General features: G+C 43.2%; 1 protein-coding gene across 1 annotated transcript in view; it reads left to right on the top strand.

Annotated features, from left to right (window-relative positions):
* The window catches only part of LOC147031848 (sodium/hydrogen exchanger 6-like), a 48494-nt gene that overhangs the window by 11550 nt on the left and 17417 nt on the right, over positions 1-19527 (top strand). The window contains exons 6-8 of the mRNA XM_085853079.1: positions 43-148; positions 270-405; positions 673-778. Coding sequence (XP_085709205.1) covers positions 43-148; positions 270-405; positions 673-778 — 348 coding nt within the window. The remainder of the gene's footprint in view (positions 1-42; positions 149-269; positions 406-672; positions 779-19527) is intronic.

The following is a 19527-nucleotide window of genomic DNA, read 5'->3' as shown; positions in this document are numbered from 1 at the left end:
CAAATCTGTCTTAGGAATTTTTGTATCCTTCCACCCTGACAGTCACTGTTTTGGCCATCTTTAACGAGCTGCGTGTCGACGTGGATCTCTATGCACTGCTGTTTGGTGAAAGTGTCCTTAACGATGCCATCGCCATCACACTTGCCTCGTAAACTTTCCATCACATCTCGCACACATTTTCCCTCAACTGTCTTGCAGCTCAGGTATCTTTATCCACCAGGCTGAGTTTGGTTTGCAGTTCTCTGCTGATTCGTTCTCCGTTCCTGCAGATCCATCGCTGCATACAGCCCTTCGATGCAAAACACATTTGATACAGCAGCTGTGTTCAATTGTATTGGAAGGTTCCTCATCATCCTGAGTGGATCGTTCGCCATGGGAGCAGTGACTGGAATAATGACAGCTGTCATATCCTTATATATGTATATATATATATATTTATATATACTGTACTTGTTTTTCAGCCAATTTCATGGCTTTTCTTCATTCTCATCATTACAATTTTTAACTACACTTTTCTCATATTACTGCTCTTGTACCACCTCATCATTCCTTCCATTTCAGGCAATATATTAATCCTACAACTGTAAACCCAAAGTCTGTAACTGACGCTTCTTCACTCATTCCTCCATTCTTGTAAACGTTAACCTTTCCTGACCTTAACCGAATGATCACGTGACAAAGTTCACAAAATTGCATGACTTTCCCTTGCTGGAGACTGCACTCTTCTTTCTCCTGTCCTGGAGCACCTTCCTGCTTGCAGAAGCCTGTGCGCTCACAGGTAATGTTGCAGCTTTCTCGCATATAAAGTTGTGTGCAGTAATATATTGGCCGACAGGTTAGGAAATTTACCTAATCATTGTGCAGTTATATTATTTGGGAAGTGACAAGCATTGTGTATATATAAAAAAGGAAATCGTATGCAGAAATGTAGGTCATTATTTGGTTTATGCCTTTAATGATTCTCATGGCAATGCCACATAATGAAGGCAGTGTTACACAATGGGAGCATTCTAATGGAGGTCGATGCTTTACGAAGCAGGTCATTCAGCAAAATTTAGATGCGCTTATAAATGAGATAATAAAAACATTTCTGCAACGAGCAAGTTCTGAGAACACCTTCGCCCATGCAGTCTTGATTTAAAAACGAAAAAGACCAATGGGAGTGGATGCGAGCAGCAAATTTGATTGGTTGAGACGATGTAAAATGCTGTCATATTTTCTTGAAGGACTGCAAAATGGAATTTTTTTGAAAGGGTCAAGAAGGTGATCTGTGTTGTACAGTGTTCAAGTATATAACTAATTTGAAATAAAATAAAGGTTTTGAAGGTTGTAGGAAAAAAAAAAACTTTTTTCGGAAGTTTGCTGCCGTTGATGCAGCGTCTCTTTCCACCACCTTATTTACCATGCTGCAATAGTTCTTCATGACTGTTGTTTGTGTCCTTTGTGACATCTTTAATAACAGTAAGTTTCCTGTTTGGAATGATTTTAAATTTTGTTTGACTGTCAGACAGGCAGACAGAGGAAAAAATTACCTTAATCCTCTCTTCGCATCTGCAATCGATCGGGATGAGATTCCTTACGATTTGTGAAAATCAGAGCCAAAGTACGACTAAACAGGAGGTCCGTGTTGCAATTCATGTTCCAATTCGTGGTCTACACTCTATAGTGTTCAAAATAATAACTTTCAATTGAAATTTAGTAGTCCCTCGATCATAAACTGATGTTTGTAAAAGATAGACAGACAAAGTGAACCAATTGCTTAACCCTGCTTTTCGCTTCACGTGCGCGGGGTAATGAGAGGAAATCATCCGACGAAATGCAGGCTGCATTTTCCATATCCTGTAACTCACTGCACTCCCTTGCAGGGGCAATTGGTTGTGTTGCAATATTGTCGGCTGAGAAAATGATACCAAGTCTATGATGCTGTAGTATGACATGCCCTGCCTAGAACTGCAGTGAGTTGCAGGATCTCCTTTGTGCAATTGGTAAACAGCCAGAGAATATAAATATATATATATATATATATATATATATATATATATATATATATATATATATATATATATATATATATATATATATATATATATATATATATACAATCGTGCGCCGCATAACGATGGATCACATATACGACGGTGGTCCCATAATCGCATTTCTGACGGTGATCGCATATACGACGGATCTGCCAGCTCCATTATAATGGAAATCGGCTTTCAAACTGAACCCATGTTTCCACGTTTACCTTCTAGCAAGTAAATTACCTTTGAATTGAAGAATTCTGCGAATAAATCGTTGTTACAGTCGAAATTAATACACAAATTTATTTTTGGTGAAGCTTTTTATGTTGATAAAACAATCGCACTGTTCCGAAAATATATCTCACAATTGACGGGCTCGTTTCGTCATTTATAAATTATAACATCGATGCAATGATTACGTATTTAAAAAATCCAAACGCTATTTATTCACCTATCTATAATCGATGCGAGAGGAGATTGTAAGCTGCTGCTAACAACACCGATGGCCATCATGAACAGCACAAAGGTAAAACTAACGTGTCTTCCGTCTCTTGGATGTGTGTTACAATTGCCGACAGTATTCAGTACAGTAACATGCTGTATAGGTTTGTATCCGTGGAGCAATCGGCTACACCATATAGCCGAGGTGTCTAGGTTTGTGTAAGTATGATGTTCGAAAACAAAAACGAAAATATATATTTATATATTTATATATTTATATATTTATATATATATATATATATATATATATATATATATATATATATATATATGTATATGTATATGTATATATAATGTTCGCACAACGACGACGTCGGTTAACTACGTATTTCTCAGAACGTAACCCCGTCGTTAAGTGGCGCATGACTATTGTTGCGGTTGTGGAAATTCACAGAACACCAGTCAGGTTCCCCAGAGGTCAGTTATTTTGATAAGTGTGTGTTTCAGGTTAGATTTCCCCACCGATGTGTAACAGGTCTCGTTCGTGTGCCGGGCTGTGAATCTTTGAGTTAGCCGTTATTCTTTTGCTATTTTTTTTATTTTATTTTCAACAACATCTCCTCAACAACAAACTCCACCACAACGACATCATCTCCACAACCACGCCATCATCTCCACAACGACGCCATCCCCACCACAACGCCACAACGTCTATAACCACGGCATCTCCACAAACATAACCGGATCAAAATGGCCTTTTGTCTTGAAGAAGAACGACCCTCCTCTACACCAAAGAACAACACTCCCAGAAAGCCACCCGAAGAAAACAGATTCGACGTTTGGGGTGGGGCCCTCAAAAAGGCGTAAGCACATACCAATCTCCCTCCCAAGGATTTTCCCCCACGCGCCAGGAAGGGAGGGGCGAGCGCCCCGGACCCGATAAAAAGCCAGCCGCGTTGGGACGCCGAGAAGGCAGTTGAGTTGGAGGAAGTTGAGTGTCGTCGTGGAGTTGGTGGGAGAGGTTGAGTCGTTGGTGGGTCGAGATCGCTGGAGCAGCAGTTCGTGGGAGAAGCCAGAGAGTTCGTTTGTGGGAGCGTGGAGAGTCGGGCGCGCAGCCAGGCCCTTGACCGACCAAGCCGCCCTTGAGGTCCCCGAACTGCTCAAGCGACGGGCACGTTGGCAACGAGCCAGCGAGACTGAGACACCGAGGGTCACCGAGCCAAAGCTCACCAAGTCGCCACCGAGGGGCTACAAGGTAACCGGCCCAGCCTCTCAGAGCCTTCCAGTCATCCCGGCTCTGAGGAACATTAAAGGCTCACGAGCCAGTTTCTTCCTTTCCTTGGGTTTTTGTGTGAGAGTCTGTGGCGCCTTGTCCCTCTAAGTAGAATTGTATTAATTGTGTGTGCTGTAAATGAAATAGCAATCGGCTGTAGGCTTTCTCGTGTCGTTTTCCCTGAGCCCCCATTGCTTGCATGCCTGTGTAAAAATAAATACCCATTGTTTCAACGTTCACCTGCTCGTTGCGTCCCTTTCCTGTATTGACTGACATGGCACGTATCGGGAATTAACTGGCTAATTAAAGCCGATAAACGTTATCATTTGGTCCGACGGGATTTGGCGACTTAAAACCGCTCGGCTTCGCACACGGAACGAGCACGCTGAAGCGGCTCGTTTTCGTACAAGTCCCGTCGAGGTATAAACTCTCGGTATTTCTGTCCGCGCGAATAGTTAGGTATATCGACAATTCGGCGATTGACCCTGTAGCACGTGGACAGAATAATTGCCTAGTTTATCCGTGGCTGGGTTCCGGGGTTGGTCCGGAAAGCCACGACTGGATTGCGGCCTTCGGTGGGCGCGCGACCGCGATTTGGCTAAAACGGTCGTCCGAACGCGGCGGAAATCTACAACAATATATATATATATATATATATATATATATATATATATATATATATATATATATTGTGGGCCGGGGGTCGGGTGAGAAGACCACGAGGGGGGGGGGGAAGCTATCTCGGCTCCCACCAGACTCCCCGGAATTGTAGGCCCGTCGCACACGGATAATTCTGTGAAGCGGCGGGTCGCTTAACCGACCGTGAATGCCAATAACTCAACCACGTGACTTGGGGTCCTCCGTCTAGTTAATCCGGTTACTGAAAAATAACCACATGATTTAATTACCGGAGAACACGCCCTCGGTACGCCTTGTCCGGACCGGATCACTTTACCGGATCGGATGCAGCCGAGCGACACTGCCAAGGATGTAACGGATTAAAGGAACGGATTGTTGGGGATAAAGTCCCGGCTAAGCTCGGATTTGGACTATGCTGGATCAATGCAAGAAAAGACAAAAACGAGCAGGGAACATTCCAATAGTAATTTATTAACAAGCAGGTGAGGAAGGATATGTGGTACGATCAATATATTTATTGGGGTGCGCAAGCAGAGATAGGGAAGAAAGGTCTGGTGCGGCAATAAACAAGCAATTATGAAAGCTGACATAGAGCAGACTTATCCCGAAAATAATAATGATAATAATAATAATCTTCTGCAGTCTTACTTGTATGGACAGGTGCTAGGACACACACACACACACCACACACACACACACACACACACACACACACACACACACACACACACACACACACACACACACACACACACACACACACACACACACACACACACACACACACACACACACACACATACACATACACACACACACCCCGATGAAGAGGAGGTATTACAGCAAGACAGGAGAGCAGTTGAGGCTACGGTCTCTCGGTACCTTTGTATATTTGATTGCCCGAATGTGCCACCAATACGTTTGGGGGGAATGTTCCGTGGTGTGGTACCCCCCTGACAGCTGGTACGTCGTCTCTTGCTTCGGGCACCTCGCGTCGAGACCGTGGGCGTGAACTAAGGGCTTGAGTTGGGAGGGTGGAGTCAGCGTCGTGTGGGCGGAGAAGAGGAGGTGGAGTCGAGGCGCTGACGACAGAAAGCGGAGTCGAAGTGATGACAAAAGATGGAGTCGAAGTTCAGCTTGAGTGGGAGGCAGGGCAGAGAGAGAGAGAGAGAGAGAGAGAGAGAGAGAGAGAGAGAGAGAGAGAGAGAGAGAGAGAGAGAGAGAGAGAGAGAGAGAGAGAGAGAGAGAGAGAGAGAGAGAGAGAGAGAGAGAGAGAGAGAGAGAGAGAGAGAGAGAGAGAGAGAGAGACAGAGACCCGGCCATCCGCCCTTTTATAAGCCTCGCGGGGCGGGGGGGGCCACCCCGAAGTGAAGTGTTGTTACCCAAATCGGGCGCTCTGATTGGCCCCGACCCCCTGCGCGGCCTGGCCGTGATGGCCGGAAACCGCTTCATTCCACTTCCGGCCAGGTGACTCCGCGCTGTGGAACCGTCTCGCTCCGACCCCACGCCAAACTCCGTGCCATGAATCGCCCTGCAAGAACCCCCAGGCCGTGCCCTGACGACCGGCTGAGGGTCCCACCTACCTGCTCGGGCGCCCCAACCAGCGCCGGTCAACGCGTCTGCTCCATGTGTTCCACACACCCCGAGCTGTACAACATGCCTCTGCCCGATCGCAGCTTTGCTGGCTGTAGAGGCGAGAAGACGTTCGCCTTCCATGGGGAACATCTGCGGCCGCCAGCGAGGACCGAAGGTACGATGTTATGGCGAACCCATGCACAGATAGTAAGATGTGTCCATTCGTGCCCTGCTCTGTATGATAAATAACAAAGTGTCGCGAGCGGCGCACGGGTCTGCCTTTGAGAGCACGTTCCGTATAGTGTGCATGGATCCGCCATTATGCACGTGGCCAGCGCTCGCCCGATTCTGCTATCATGTGCGCGGGGCGAAACCCGATCGATATAATTATTCCAGAAATGGGTTGAAAAGTACATGCCGCCTGTATCATGCACAACATGGCGTCGTCGTCGTTTTACTATTATCGGCCTCTGACGATGTAGTTATTGGCACCAAGCTACTAGCCACGCTCTTGCAGATATTGGGTCAATTGCTTCTGTGTTGTGCAAAACACCATCCGTATAGCCTCTTAAGAGATATTCATTCGTATACCTTTTCAGTGAAACCAGCAATCTCCCCCCAGATCATCGGAAGCTCGAGTCGATCGTCTCGAGCTGCCGAGCATATTGTATAACTCGTCGCAAAAGTTGGGTTGAGGGATCGCTTGAGGATGGGAGCTCTGTGCTGTCGATGCTCATGTGGTGTTCGAGCACCCTTTCTATTCCCCTCCCCCAGCCGCGCACGTGCTGCACATGTTGGCCTCCGCGAGGACCCAAATTCAGATTTACTTCATGAATAATCAGAAAAGAAGAGTAGGAATGATGTTAGAAATGAAATGAAGAAGAAATGAGGTAAGCAAACCTAACTATGAGATCCTCGCAACGCACTCCTTTGTTGTCCCGCTAGACAAAGGTGAAGGGACTATCTACACGTATATTAATGGAATAACTGTCTTGGGACCACTATATGTTGGATGCATGCGGTTCCGAGAACCGCAACAATATATATATATATATATATATATATATATATATATATATATATATATATATATATATATATATATATATATATATATATATATATATATATATATATATCTGTCTAAAAACATTAAAAACTGCATTTTCCCAAAAATACCTGCCAAATAATAATATTTCAAATAACCCCTTTACTGTATTTCAAAGGCCACCTTAACTCTTACCGTAACATCCAAATTGTCTGATAGATTTGGATACAGGAGTTAACAGCTCCCATAAACCACCATTTCGAAAATCGCTAACAACTGCAGCTGCACTTTTGAGTTACAAAAAGTTTTTTGCAAAAAATTTATGCTCTTAATTTACCAGGAGGTTAATGTGGCCTTATTCATAAAAGGTCAATGTGGCCTTGTACTGTAAATGCAGGTTAGTGTGTCCTGAAGGGTGGTTATCGTCCGTGGAATGCATTTCCTGTAACGTCAGGGTCCAGATGGTAACAGATGTTGCACATTGATATTGTTACCATAAGAGTGCAGGCTCGATAGGTGTGCTTTTGTTTTTGTTTTTCTTCTTCTTTTGTGGAGAATGTGAGGAAAGCCATTGGGAGCGTGTTGGGTAGGGTACAAGTACAAGCTCTATGAAGGGTACAAAAAAGGGTACAAGCTCTATGAAGGAAACGATGCCACATATTTTGTCTGACTCAAGTTAATGTAACATTAAACACTCAACACGAACTGATCAAACAAAACAATGTGTTTATACCTGTTAAATTTACTTGAATGTATTTGGACTGCTTTACTCTCATAACTTCAAGGTACCTCTAAACTTTCCTTATGAGATTCTTGTCTTCACCACTACCACTCTTCCTTTCCTTAAATGCACATTTTTCGTTTCCCAGGAGGTTGTATCATCAGTGCATTATATAATGTATTGAAAGACCATTATATGTGTTAATGATTCTCTGATGAGAGCATCATGTTGGTGCTGTTCAAAAGCAATAAACTGAGTGTGACCATCTTGCTTACATTTTGTGATTGACAACATCCAGGGGAGCCAAAGTACATGAAAAGTGGTACTTCTGAGCCCCCTCGAAAGGCTTGTCCAAACGGACTCGTACTTCGAAGTTTTAAAAATTTTTGAGAGAAAATCGTACTTGCATTACACACCTGCATGGTAATTTCAATAAAGGTTACAAAGAATAACAACTTTTAAAAATGGAGCATTAAAATAAAAAAATATGGTTTATATTTATGACGGTGCATATTTGGAAGCTAACAACTAACCTAGTGAAGCTGTGTTGTTGTTTCCAATGTCGTGAAAGGAGCTCAGAATTTTAAATGACCAAAAGTAAAGCTTTAATCCACATGATTTAACATGTTTGGAAGGGTAAATTTTATATTAGTTGTGTAATTTTATTTGTATTTCTTGTTTATTTTTGTTTTTCGACTTGCTAGTTGACGGAAAATGTTCTGCAAGTTTTTGATTGTCGTATCAATTTGTCTCTCACATAACACAGCTCCCTCATGTATGACCTGAAAAAGCTCTAATTAATAGTGAAATACCCTTGCCTTGCTTATCTTCTTAATCATTGATGTTGTTGCTATTTATTGCTGTGTAAATATGTTTAACCTTCAGGACAACCACTGGGCCAAAAACCATTGAAGTTTAATTGTGATTTGGGGTACACCTGTACCCCATTTGTCATCTGAAGGTTGTGATATCTGTTGCCTTCATTATCATAAACCCTTTTATATGTACTGCTCCCACATCCTCCTACTTTAATGGCCCCATTTATTCCCACATTCTTGTGGCGTTGGCTGGGGAACGTTTTTGGCACAATTCTTTATGAACCGGCTGAGGCCTGACTGATGATTGTTTGGGCAGGAATTTGGAATTTGTTCAGAGTGCTGGGGATAACTTGTCTACTTATCATGAAAGACACTGTGGGATATTTTAATGTCCTCCAGCTTAACATCTTTCCGATGGATGGCACACACATCGATTCATCGCCCTGTATGCCAAACACCTGTCTGGCAGCTTACAGCTGGCCGAGATGCAATCCCAGGCTCGACAGTTCATAGGTGAGTGTGCATACATCTCAGCTATCCTGATAGCCTATCATTACTAACTCTTTTCTAAGACTCTCCGTAAATCCCACCCTTCAAATTTATCATCTATGTCTGCCTTGTAGCCATTCCTCATAATTAGTAGAGAGGCAGAAATTAAAAAGTGGCCTAGATAAGGATTTAAAAATCATCCAGAAGTAGAAAATGTCATCCACCATAGTTAGTTAGGAAATGGGTTGGGGCATATGACTAGGTCGGATGACATCAATTTTTGTCCCAAAAATGTCCCTTTTTAACCCTTTTTCTGTCAAAATTCGATTTCCCAAAAATCTGTGATTTTTAGGGGTAAAGAAAGAAGATTTGCTCATAAAATGCTCATTTTTGATGCCAGAATGTTTATTTACCACTTAAATGAAGCATTTGATGTGCTCTTCAGGATAAAATGAAAAGTTACAAAATTTTACTGTAAGGGGTCAGCAGCAGTCCAAAAGGGCAAATGGCCATTCCATCCCGAAAACTGGGCCCTTTTTCAGAACGGCCCCCCTAATCACAACATCTGGGAGAACTGTAGACAAACTTCACCATTCGTCAGCATGTGGACATATTCAGGCAGTTTTTGGGAAGTTTTGAGCATGATAGGTCAATCAGGAGTGATTACTGGGGGTTTGAACTTGTACCCTATTTGCCGCGAAGCGAATTCCAGCATTTTTGAGGATACAGCACTAATGAACAAAATAATACATGAATAATGCTCAATATTTGGACCTGAGTGACAAGTTGCCCATTCTAAATGATGATATATGATGGGGTTGGGGTGGTTAGAATATTGTGATGCTTCTACCCCCCCACCCCCTCCTATCTTCAGCCATAACACAACAATCGTATAACTGTCTGATGAAGTTTTCCAAGTCGGCATCAGAGGTGCAATAACCTGAAACCACAAAGTATTCACCATTGTGCTCCGGGCTGTATTGTCATGAATGTTTCTATTCAATGAGATCCTTCTAACAAAGACAGGCACTGATGCAAGCCCCTATTGTCTTCAAGCAGCCACATCTTGACTCGGTACATCCGGCTTTGCAGGAACAAGTGACCAGGTCAGCGCATTTTTGGGGAATGGGATCCAGTGTCATAAGTTTTTTGCTTTCAGTTTCCCCTTTTCAAGGATCCATCCACAACTAGTGGGAGGAGGACACTCTGGGTTTGGCACTATTGCGTTCTTCCAAATGAAGGTTTTGTAATTTGCTCGGTCTAAGTGCAACTGGAGCGCATCCTGTGATGGCGGTAATGATTCCACAGAGCTCTTGCCCTTTACAAACATCTTCAATCTAACTTCGTTTATTGAGGAGATACTCCCATACCCATAGAGATGGCATATGAAATGTTCTGCATAATTCCTGGCTTCATCGGTCAGCTTGGGGGACTCTCCAAACTGTGTCAGTAAGTCTGGCTCTTTCTCATAGACTTTCCATGTTCTTCCTTTAGGTTTTCCAGACAACTGACTTGTGTCACAGCCCGATACCGAATAGTATGCAATGATATTGTCCATAGTCAGAGGTGGATAATCATTGGCATGAATGTGGATGTATTTTGGCTTCTGTGAAGTTCCACAACTCATCCATACTTCAGAAGGAAGGTGCTTACGGTGGCCAACAGCAAGAACAAGGACATCCGTGTCACGACAATGGATAACAATACGGTAGTACCCAACATCAGTTGCCTCTTTCGCATGGAGTATTAGCCTTGTATCTGCTTCCTCATGGTTCGATTTCAGCTGTGAGATGTTATCTCGGCTCGAGGACCAAACACCAATGGCATCCTCAAACCCCCCAGCGAGAACAAGCTCGTGACCTTGTGACAAGTCACTGGCATTTCTGATAAGTTCACTGCTTAGAAATGAAGCCAACTCTGCTTTGTTTCTTGAATGACTGATGAACTGCTTCCAGTTCTGGGGAAACTTCACACATCTAGAATCGATCTGTGGACACCATTCCTGTGGACAAACACACGAGGTCTTCAGTTGTGTTGGAAAAAAAACCCTAAGACGTTTGAATTCACTGACAAGTTTAGCTATGTCTGATTGATCACATTGTATGCCTGCTGGACCAGTGTCCCTGTGGCTAAAGTAATCATTGCTGTCTGTCTGCTGTAGGTTGTAGAGAGAAAGGGTATCATCAGCAATCCGAGAACGTTCATTGTATGTTAAACACCATCTGTCCCGTGTTGATTCAAGGTGGGTTATGCCCACAATTCCTCCATTGACCTTGGCAATCCGATTGATCTGCTCTAGTGCCTGATCACTTGGTATTTGGCAGAATTTGCTGCTTGTTCTCTTTGTTGAAAACCGTCCTGCCATTAACTCTGCATGTACCTCTGGTGCTGTGGTGACAAGGTTTCGCATATCAGCCAGATAAACTGGACTCCACCGAGCATAGTTTGTGTGGTCATACAGAGCAATGTAGGGTAACGTTATTGAAAACATCTCCAGGTGCAGTTCCCAGTTGCCTTCTCGCTCAGCCCGAATTGATCCCATCAGAATGGCAACCATTTCCATGTATTGTCTCCAGTAGGTAAACGTTGGACAATTCCTATGCGAAGAATCAAACTCCTCTAGCAGATCTAAGATTCTGGAAGTTGACTCAACGAGCTTTTTGAAACACTTGGTTGTTTCATCAGCATCCTGGTCCATGAACTTGTTTATGACACAGTCCACTTGTGTCCTTAAACTGTCCTCCAGAACTTTGCCATTCAGACTTGTCCAATTCTCGAATTCTGGCCAGAATATTCCCCAAAGGGCTTCGAATGTTAGTTTATGTCCTCGCACGGCTTTGTTATAAGCGTGGCCAGCGTCCATCAAAGTTAAAAGCATGAAAGCCTCCTAACCGAATAATCACATCACAGAATTCATTCTCATGAAGCCAAATTATTTATTTTGCCCTGCAGTAAATAAAGGGCCTGATCAAAGGTTTAGAAAGGACATGAAGAAAAACAAAAGGATACCTCAGTCTATGAATGGAAGATTTAAAAGATGATAGATTACCTCAGTTTCTGGCCTTTTATTTTTCTAACCAGACCCAATCTCAGCCTGTGGTATGAAGGGTGGGGGTAGAAGGGTCACAATATTCTAACCACCCCAACCCCATCATATATCATTATTTAGAATGGGCAACTTGTCACTCAGGTCCAAATGTTGAGCATTATTCATGTATTATTTTGTTCATTAGTGCTGTGTCCTGAAAAATGCTGGAATTCGCTTCGTGGCAAAAAGGGTACAAGTTCAAACCCCAGTACTCACCCCCTGATTGACCTATCATGCTCAAAACTTCCCCAAAACTGCCTGAATATGTCCACATGATGAAGTTAGTCTACTGTTCTCCCAGAAGTTGTGATTAGGGGGGCCATTGTGAAAAAGGGCCCAGTTTTTGGGGTGGAAGGGTCATTTTTCCTTTTGGACTGCTGCTGACCCCTTGCAGTAAAATTTGTAACTTTTTCATATTTATCCTGCAGAGCACATCAAATGCTTCATTTTAAGTGGTAAATAAACATTCTAGCATCAAAAATGAGCATTTTATGAGCAAATCTTCTTTCTCTACCCCTAAAATCAGTTTTTTGGGAAATCGAATTTTGACAGAAAAAGGGTCACAAAGGGCCATTTTTGGGACAAATATTGATGTCATCCTACCTGGTCATATGCCCCAACCCATTTCCTAACTATGGTGGATGACATTTTCTACCTCTCAATGATTTTAAATCCGAATTTGTTACCTCTGCCTCTCTACTAAATTAAGCCTTTAATCTCCTTAAACCATTCCGGAAAGAGCTACACTGGACACTTTCTAATGCTACCGGATCCCTCCTAGATGATGGAGGTAACAACTGTGCACATAATATGTGAAGTTTGATTAAATGTGTGTACAAGTGCCAGAATTATCTCCTTGGCTCTTTTCGCTGCCCCCTTGCTTATATATATGTATGTATATGTATATGTATATGTATATATATATATATATATATATATATATATATATATATATATATATATATATGTTCCTGAAATACAGCCAAAACGACACACGATAGCGCAAAATTTTAGGGCCACCTTGCTTACCATTCTCCTGCAGTGTGCAGTATCAAGTTTCGATCAAATCGGGTAACGAAAAAATTATTTAAAAATCAATTTCCAATTCAGTCAAGTACTCTTCGGGATTATTTGATCAATGCAAACAACCTCAGCGGTATAGTTTGCTGGAGCTATCTTTTTTTTTTTCTTGAGATGATTTATGAAAAAATCTCAAACATTTCGTATCGACAAAGAACGATTTCTTTTTCAGCACAAAATAAACATCACTTTCGATCTAATACTTCCGTGTTCATTAGACCGGGCGTAGTGGCGTGCGCCTGTAATCCGGATACTCGGAGGCTTGGGTTGGAGGATCGCTTGAGGACGGGAGCTCTGTGCTGGGCCACGCTATGAGAGAGTGTAGGGCAGCCCGGAATCATGGCGAAACCAAATCCTTATCCCTGTGTCGTAAGAGGCGACCAGGGTTGTGTCAGGAAGGGCATCCGGCGTAAAACCTATGCCAAATCAGTATGCGGATCATAACGGATGATCCGCTGTGGCGACCCCTAACGGGAGCAGCCGAAAGACGAACGACAACTTCCGTGTTCATTAATAAATAAAATTGTGTTTAGAAGATTACGCACAAAATTTCTTCGACTTTCTTTTCTCCATTTTTTTTTCACATTGACATGCAATATCAAGTTAAGTTCAAATTGGGCAATGAAAAAATCATTAAAAAATCGATTCCCGATTCAGTCAAGTACTCTTCGGGATTATTTGATCAATGCAAACAACCTCAGTGGTATAGTTCGCTGGAGCTATGTTTTTTTTTTTTTCTTTTAATGATATTTTTCATCAACCGCTGTCACAACGGGAACCCAACGGGTTCACGGGTCATCGAGTACACCCTAAAATCCTTTCCATTTTCCTTTCTTTTGTTTTTAGATCTTGTGCCAACTGCCAAAACCCCTTCTGTCCAACATTTTGTAATGCATGGTTTTCTTATTTCTGCTTCACCTCAATGTGGTACATTCAATAATGTTTGATTGCATTTGTTATTTATTTGTTCCTTCTTAAAGAACAGGTTTTGGGTCGCTGATGACCGCGTGATTCGAAGGTGGTAATCACATTAATAATCGTTGGGTAAATTATTTTCTTACATTTGAAACTCAAAATATGCTAAAATTAACTTTTAAGTCAAAACTTTTGTCAGTGATCAAAAAACAGACCGGAATTTACCGAAGATGCTATGACGTCACGTTCTCCGGAAACGGTGTGTGAACAATGGCGAGATGCGAATTGGAGAGTGATTTCAGCGGCGATGAAATTGAGTGTTTTCATTCCGATATTGCCGAGGACGAGTCGGAGGATGATGGGAATTTATACTATGGAGTTTCTGGCCCTGAGCCATATAAATTTGAACCACTTGCAAGTGCCAGAAAACGGCATATTTCGTGTATAAGTGGCAGGACTGACTTTTTAAGTCAGTTCACACTGGCAGACTCCACTAGACAGATTGGTTTGTAGATTTTCATTTTCTTGTTCGATGCATAAAATAATGTAAAGTTTGATTCATCTGTGACTTGATATAATAATTTTTAACCCTCTAGTCACTCAAGAGTCAGAAATAGAATGAATCAATAATGGACCCAAATATATTATACACCGTACGTCACCTTGAAGTCTTTCTGACTGCTGAGCTTGACCCCAGCGAAAGTGAACGGTCAGAACAAACCCCAACTTTCAAGAGACTGTTGTGGCATATAAATACCAAAACATGTTTAGCCTCATTGGGAAATATTCTACCAAATTTAGAAAAAAAAAGTGGATAATTAATCAATTTTTTACAATTCAAATGAAATAGCCCAATTTGCTGATGCTGTTAAAAAAAAAGTAATTTAATCGACAATAAGTTGATTTGTTGAGAAATTTTTTTATGCTTGTGTTTTTTCAGAAAGTTTATTTATGTGTTTTTCCATGTACTCTTATAGAATACATTTCAAGGTTTTTCTCACTTAAACTCAATAATTGATTCTGTGACAGAGCAGTATCTGGAGAACTTGTCAACCAACAACTCGTATTCACAGAGTGGTGATCAGATGTGCTTATGCCTTCGTAATCCTCGGCTGTGAAATGGTCACCACAAATGACAAGTTTATCCAAAGGGCCCTCTTTACCCGTTTTCTTTGGGGGAAAATTCGCCCATTTTGTTTGTACAAATCTTATCCACTGCTAGCGAATGTTTGATTCCTTCAGGAATCTGTGGGAGCGATTACCCGTTTTCCAGCCATTTTCACAAAATATGATGACACACGTATGAGGCATGATGTACAAATATCCAAATAACTTTGTTCTACAATAATTCAAAATAAAAAAGGATAGTATAGACAGTTGCAAACTCAAAAAATGCGAAAGAACGGCCCGCTCAACTGGACACTTCTTCAATGAGCGAGTGAGCGTCCGCTTTGTTTTGGAGAACGTGACGTCACCATCCATATATGGGCACACGGCTGTTTTTTTTCAACAGCCTCGAGAAATAACAACTTCAGAGTTAAATTTCATTAATCTTCCCAATACTTTGGGCAACCACAATTGTTTGCATCAAACTATTTAATGCACATATAATCATATTGATAAATTTTCAGAACATGTTTGGTGACCTGCAACCTACTCTTTAAAGGGGTTTTTATTATATGCCATTTGCGTGAATGTTGACTATGTTTACTAACCTAAGAATAAAAATGTTTGCTAAACATCTGCTTGGGTCCAACCCTTGGTCAGTGGAAGATTAGATGCTTAAATTGTTATACACGACAGGGATTTGTCATAATAATTTGGCCACTTGCGTGTACTGAGAAGGCAATTTCTCATGTATATATATGTTGCTTACGGTGGCCAACAGCAAGAACAAGGACATCCGTGTCACGACAATGGATAACAATACGGTAGTACCCAACATCAGTTGCCTCTGTTGGGGGCAATTTTGTTTTTTCAGTTTTTTTTTTGTTTTTTCAGTCCCTCGTGACGAGGGACACCACATGCTTTGCGTTCACTGCTTCACCTCGTAACCTGTCCTCCTGAGGGACTGCTTATTCATATCGTCTGTGAGATGTTATCTCGCCATCAGACGAGAATGGCAAACCACCCAGTGTAACCCCTGTCAAGAAACGGCAGCACTGACGCTCTGTAACAGAGTATGGTACAACAGAATTGGAATCAGAATGTACTTTATCATAGTTTGGTGTGGATAATGTCAAAGTTTTTCAAAACATAAGCAATTGAGTGAAATGTTTTGTTTCCGCAATTGCATGAGCCACCTTCTGCAGAGAGAATAACCTCCAACCTCTTTGGCATTCGATCAATGAGATAAAAAAAAAAAAATTTTAAGGTCTGATTCAGCTCCTTCCATATCTTTGTGAGATTTGTTTTCCTTAATTCTATCACATTTGTAGGACATTTATAGGTTGCTCTCAGTCGATTATCCTGATGCTGTCATTAAGTGTTCGATTGAACAAACGTCTGATCTTTAGGAAACTCGGAGAAGTCGAATGCCTTATCTCTTCCACATTAACATAATTTCTGCCCAAAGCACAACATTCCTGTCTCTGTACTTAACCTTCACTTTATGGAAAGTCCTTTCCAGTCTTATAATCTGTGTATGACCTCAATAAATGAATTGCTGAAACTGTATTCACCGGAGTAGAGTACACTCCACCAAAACTCAAAGCTCTTGCCAGACATCTCCTTTGACTGTCGATCTATTCCTTTTGCTCAGAAAGGCCTTATAAAATGCTGCACATCTTCTGTGGCCAAGTTGATGGAGGTGACATTGGACTGTTCTTTGGTTCATCTTTATTGTATGGGCGATGTTAGATAATGTTTATGGGGTAGTACGGACATGTTGTATAGTTGTATTTCAGGCAATCTCTAATTGATACTGGCCGTACACTGAATGGCCTTTAATGCGACGTTTTGTGTGTTGATCAATATCGTGAGATTCAAACATTTTTTTGGAATGTTGAGAGTGCACAATTGCAATCTGTATGCCTTATTAGGTCAGCTCGCTGTCCTAATATAACCGTTCGATGTCCTCAGATCCATCCGTCTGTCAACAATTTTTTTTTCTATCTCCTCCGAGATGTCTTGGCCGATTGAGTTCTAACTTGACACGATGATTATACTGGTTGCTCTCTATATATCGTCTGAGCCCTTTTTCGCATTTTCGCCTCAGGGTCAAGGTTACAGGGTCATCAAGTGCAAACTGACCAATTGGTCAAATGGCCTATAAGGAAGCATCGGACGGCTATAATGCATAATGGGTTTCATAGGGATTAGTAAGAAGATTTAATTTGACCAACTAGTTTCTCGTTACCTCTGTCGTCTGGCCCCGTTTATTGGGCAACACGAGGTCCGCTGACTTCGCGCGTTTATTTTAAGTTCAATTTAAATCCGATTTTCACTTTTCATAGTCGCTAAGGTTGATTAACACTCGGTTGCATCAAGTTTTGTGAAAATTGAATGTTTATTTATATCCTCGGTCTGTGTGGAATGCATTGCAGCGAGAAGCAGCTTCCATGGGCTTCCATCCGTTTCCATGCCACATAACGAGGCTGTCTTAAGTTCTAGTTGCTTTCTGTTTTCACTTTTTGGGACCTCCTGGTGTAGCTACACGTTTAATGAAGATAATTTTCGTGCAAATCCGCTCAGAAACACATTTTTCATGAGGAAAATGTATTCAATTCAATTAACCGTGAGACTCTGGAGGGACACCACATGCTTTGCGTTCACTGCTTCACCTCGTAACCTGTCCTCCTGAGGGACTGCTTATTCATATCGTCTGTGAGATTAATGTTTATATTGTTGTGAATTCGTGCCCGCCGGCGTGCGATCGGCCGCTCGACTCGAATGGTGGCCGCCTCGACCACCGGAACGGACAATTCTGTCGTGACCCTCTGGGAACTATCGCCCGGAGCCAGTCACGGGTGGGCCTTTCGACCTCACCACGATCGTGCCAATCGGCCACCCGCGTAGGATAGGGTTGTTCGCCAAACTCGACCGACCGAAGTACCCACGCGGATGGTAAACCGGGCAATCGTACCTCGCCGCAGGTCGACTCCGGACACGAACCGCTTAAGCGGTCCGTTCCGTGCTATCGGGATAACCGAGCGGTGTTATCGTCGGCCTCGACGGTTCCGATTAATTATCGGGCGTATTAAGCCCACTACGAACCCTTTACGTGAAGCAAGATGGAGATTCAAACGAAGGAAAGGACGCAGCGAAACGGGGAACAATTCAACATAATGCACATATATTACCCAGCCCACGAAAAGTACACATATACAGTCAAACAGTCAGAATGCACATATATCAATTTAAAACAAAAACAACAATGCAGAGCTACGACCGAATACGCGAACACATGGCAACACTTGTACAGTTTTACTTCACAGACGGCGCCGACACACATTTACTCAAAAGCAAAGGAAAGAAGCCACCCTCATAGGCAAGGGGGCAGACAGGCCCGTAGGCCAATGTGTGCACGGGACCTTAAGGAGCGGTCAGGTCCGCGAGACCGGGTGGATCCTACCCGCGTCCTCGTGACGAGCCGCAAAAGTGGCTGCCCGGCGGTGCCCCGACTTCGTGCTCCTTCGCGGGTTTCGTTGGCACCGCTTGGAGTGGGGTGGGAACGGGGCCCCCTTTTTGCACTATCTCAGCGTGGGGGAAAGGGGGAAATTGTTGATGCTCTGGGGGAGGAGAATGGCTGGCTGGCTTGGGTCCCACGACGAGCGATCCCACCGCGACCTCGTCGCCGACCGCCGTCTTCCCTGCCTCGGACCCGAGCTCCTTGGCCTCCTCCCACAATTCTCCTCAGCCGACTGCGGAAACCACCTTGACGCCTTCACCTCCCGACTCCACTCCGCTCTCCAACCTGACTTGACTGCCAAAACTCTCTGCTCCCAAAACTAACTCTGCCTCAAAACTCTCTGCTTTCAAAACTCTCTGCTTTTAAAACTCTCTGCCGTGCGCTCGGCGTTTTATAGGCCGGCAGGAGAACCCATATGCAAATTTCTGGATCAGGATGAGCTCGGGGGCGGAGCCACGCTTGCAGATTGGACGGAGGAAAAGGGGCGTGAATCTCCCCTGATCCTAGAATTTGCATATTTCGATTTCACACGGAAGCGCCTGGAGGTGGGGCCAAGCCGCTCCGCGCTTGCTGATTGGACGGATCAGAAGTGGGCGTGTAGCATTCCTGATCCGAATTTTCCCTCGGAAAGGCCGCTATTTGCACTCGCGGCTCGGTGCGTTTCGCTGAACGAGCCCAGGACAGCCCGACGCTCAGTGTTCACAGGTGATGCGGGAATGGCCGTACAAGGAGAGAGGTGAGGGTGGTGGAGGGTTTTTGGTGGTGGTTTGATGGTTATGGTGGTTGATT

This window comes from Eptatretus burgeri, chromosome 2 (assembly GCF_056783735.1).
Source record: "Eptatretus burgeri isolate ZD-2024b chromosome 2, Ebu_testis_v1, whole genome shotgun sequence".
In the NCBI taxonomy this organism is placed as follows: domain Eukaryota; kingdom Metazoa; phylum Chordata; class Myxini; order Myxiniformes; family Myxinidae; genus Eptatretus; species Eptatretus burgeri.
This window is presented reverse-complemented; position numbering and strand designations above follow the sequence as displayed.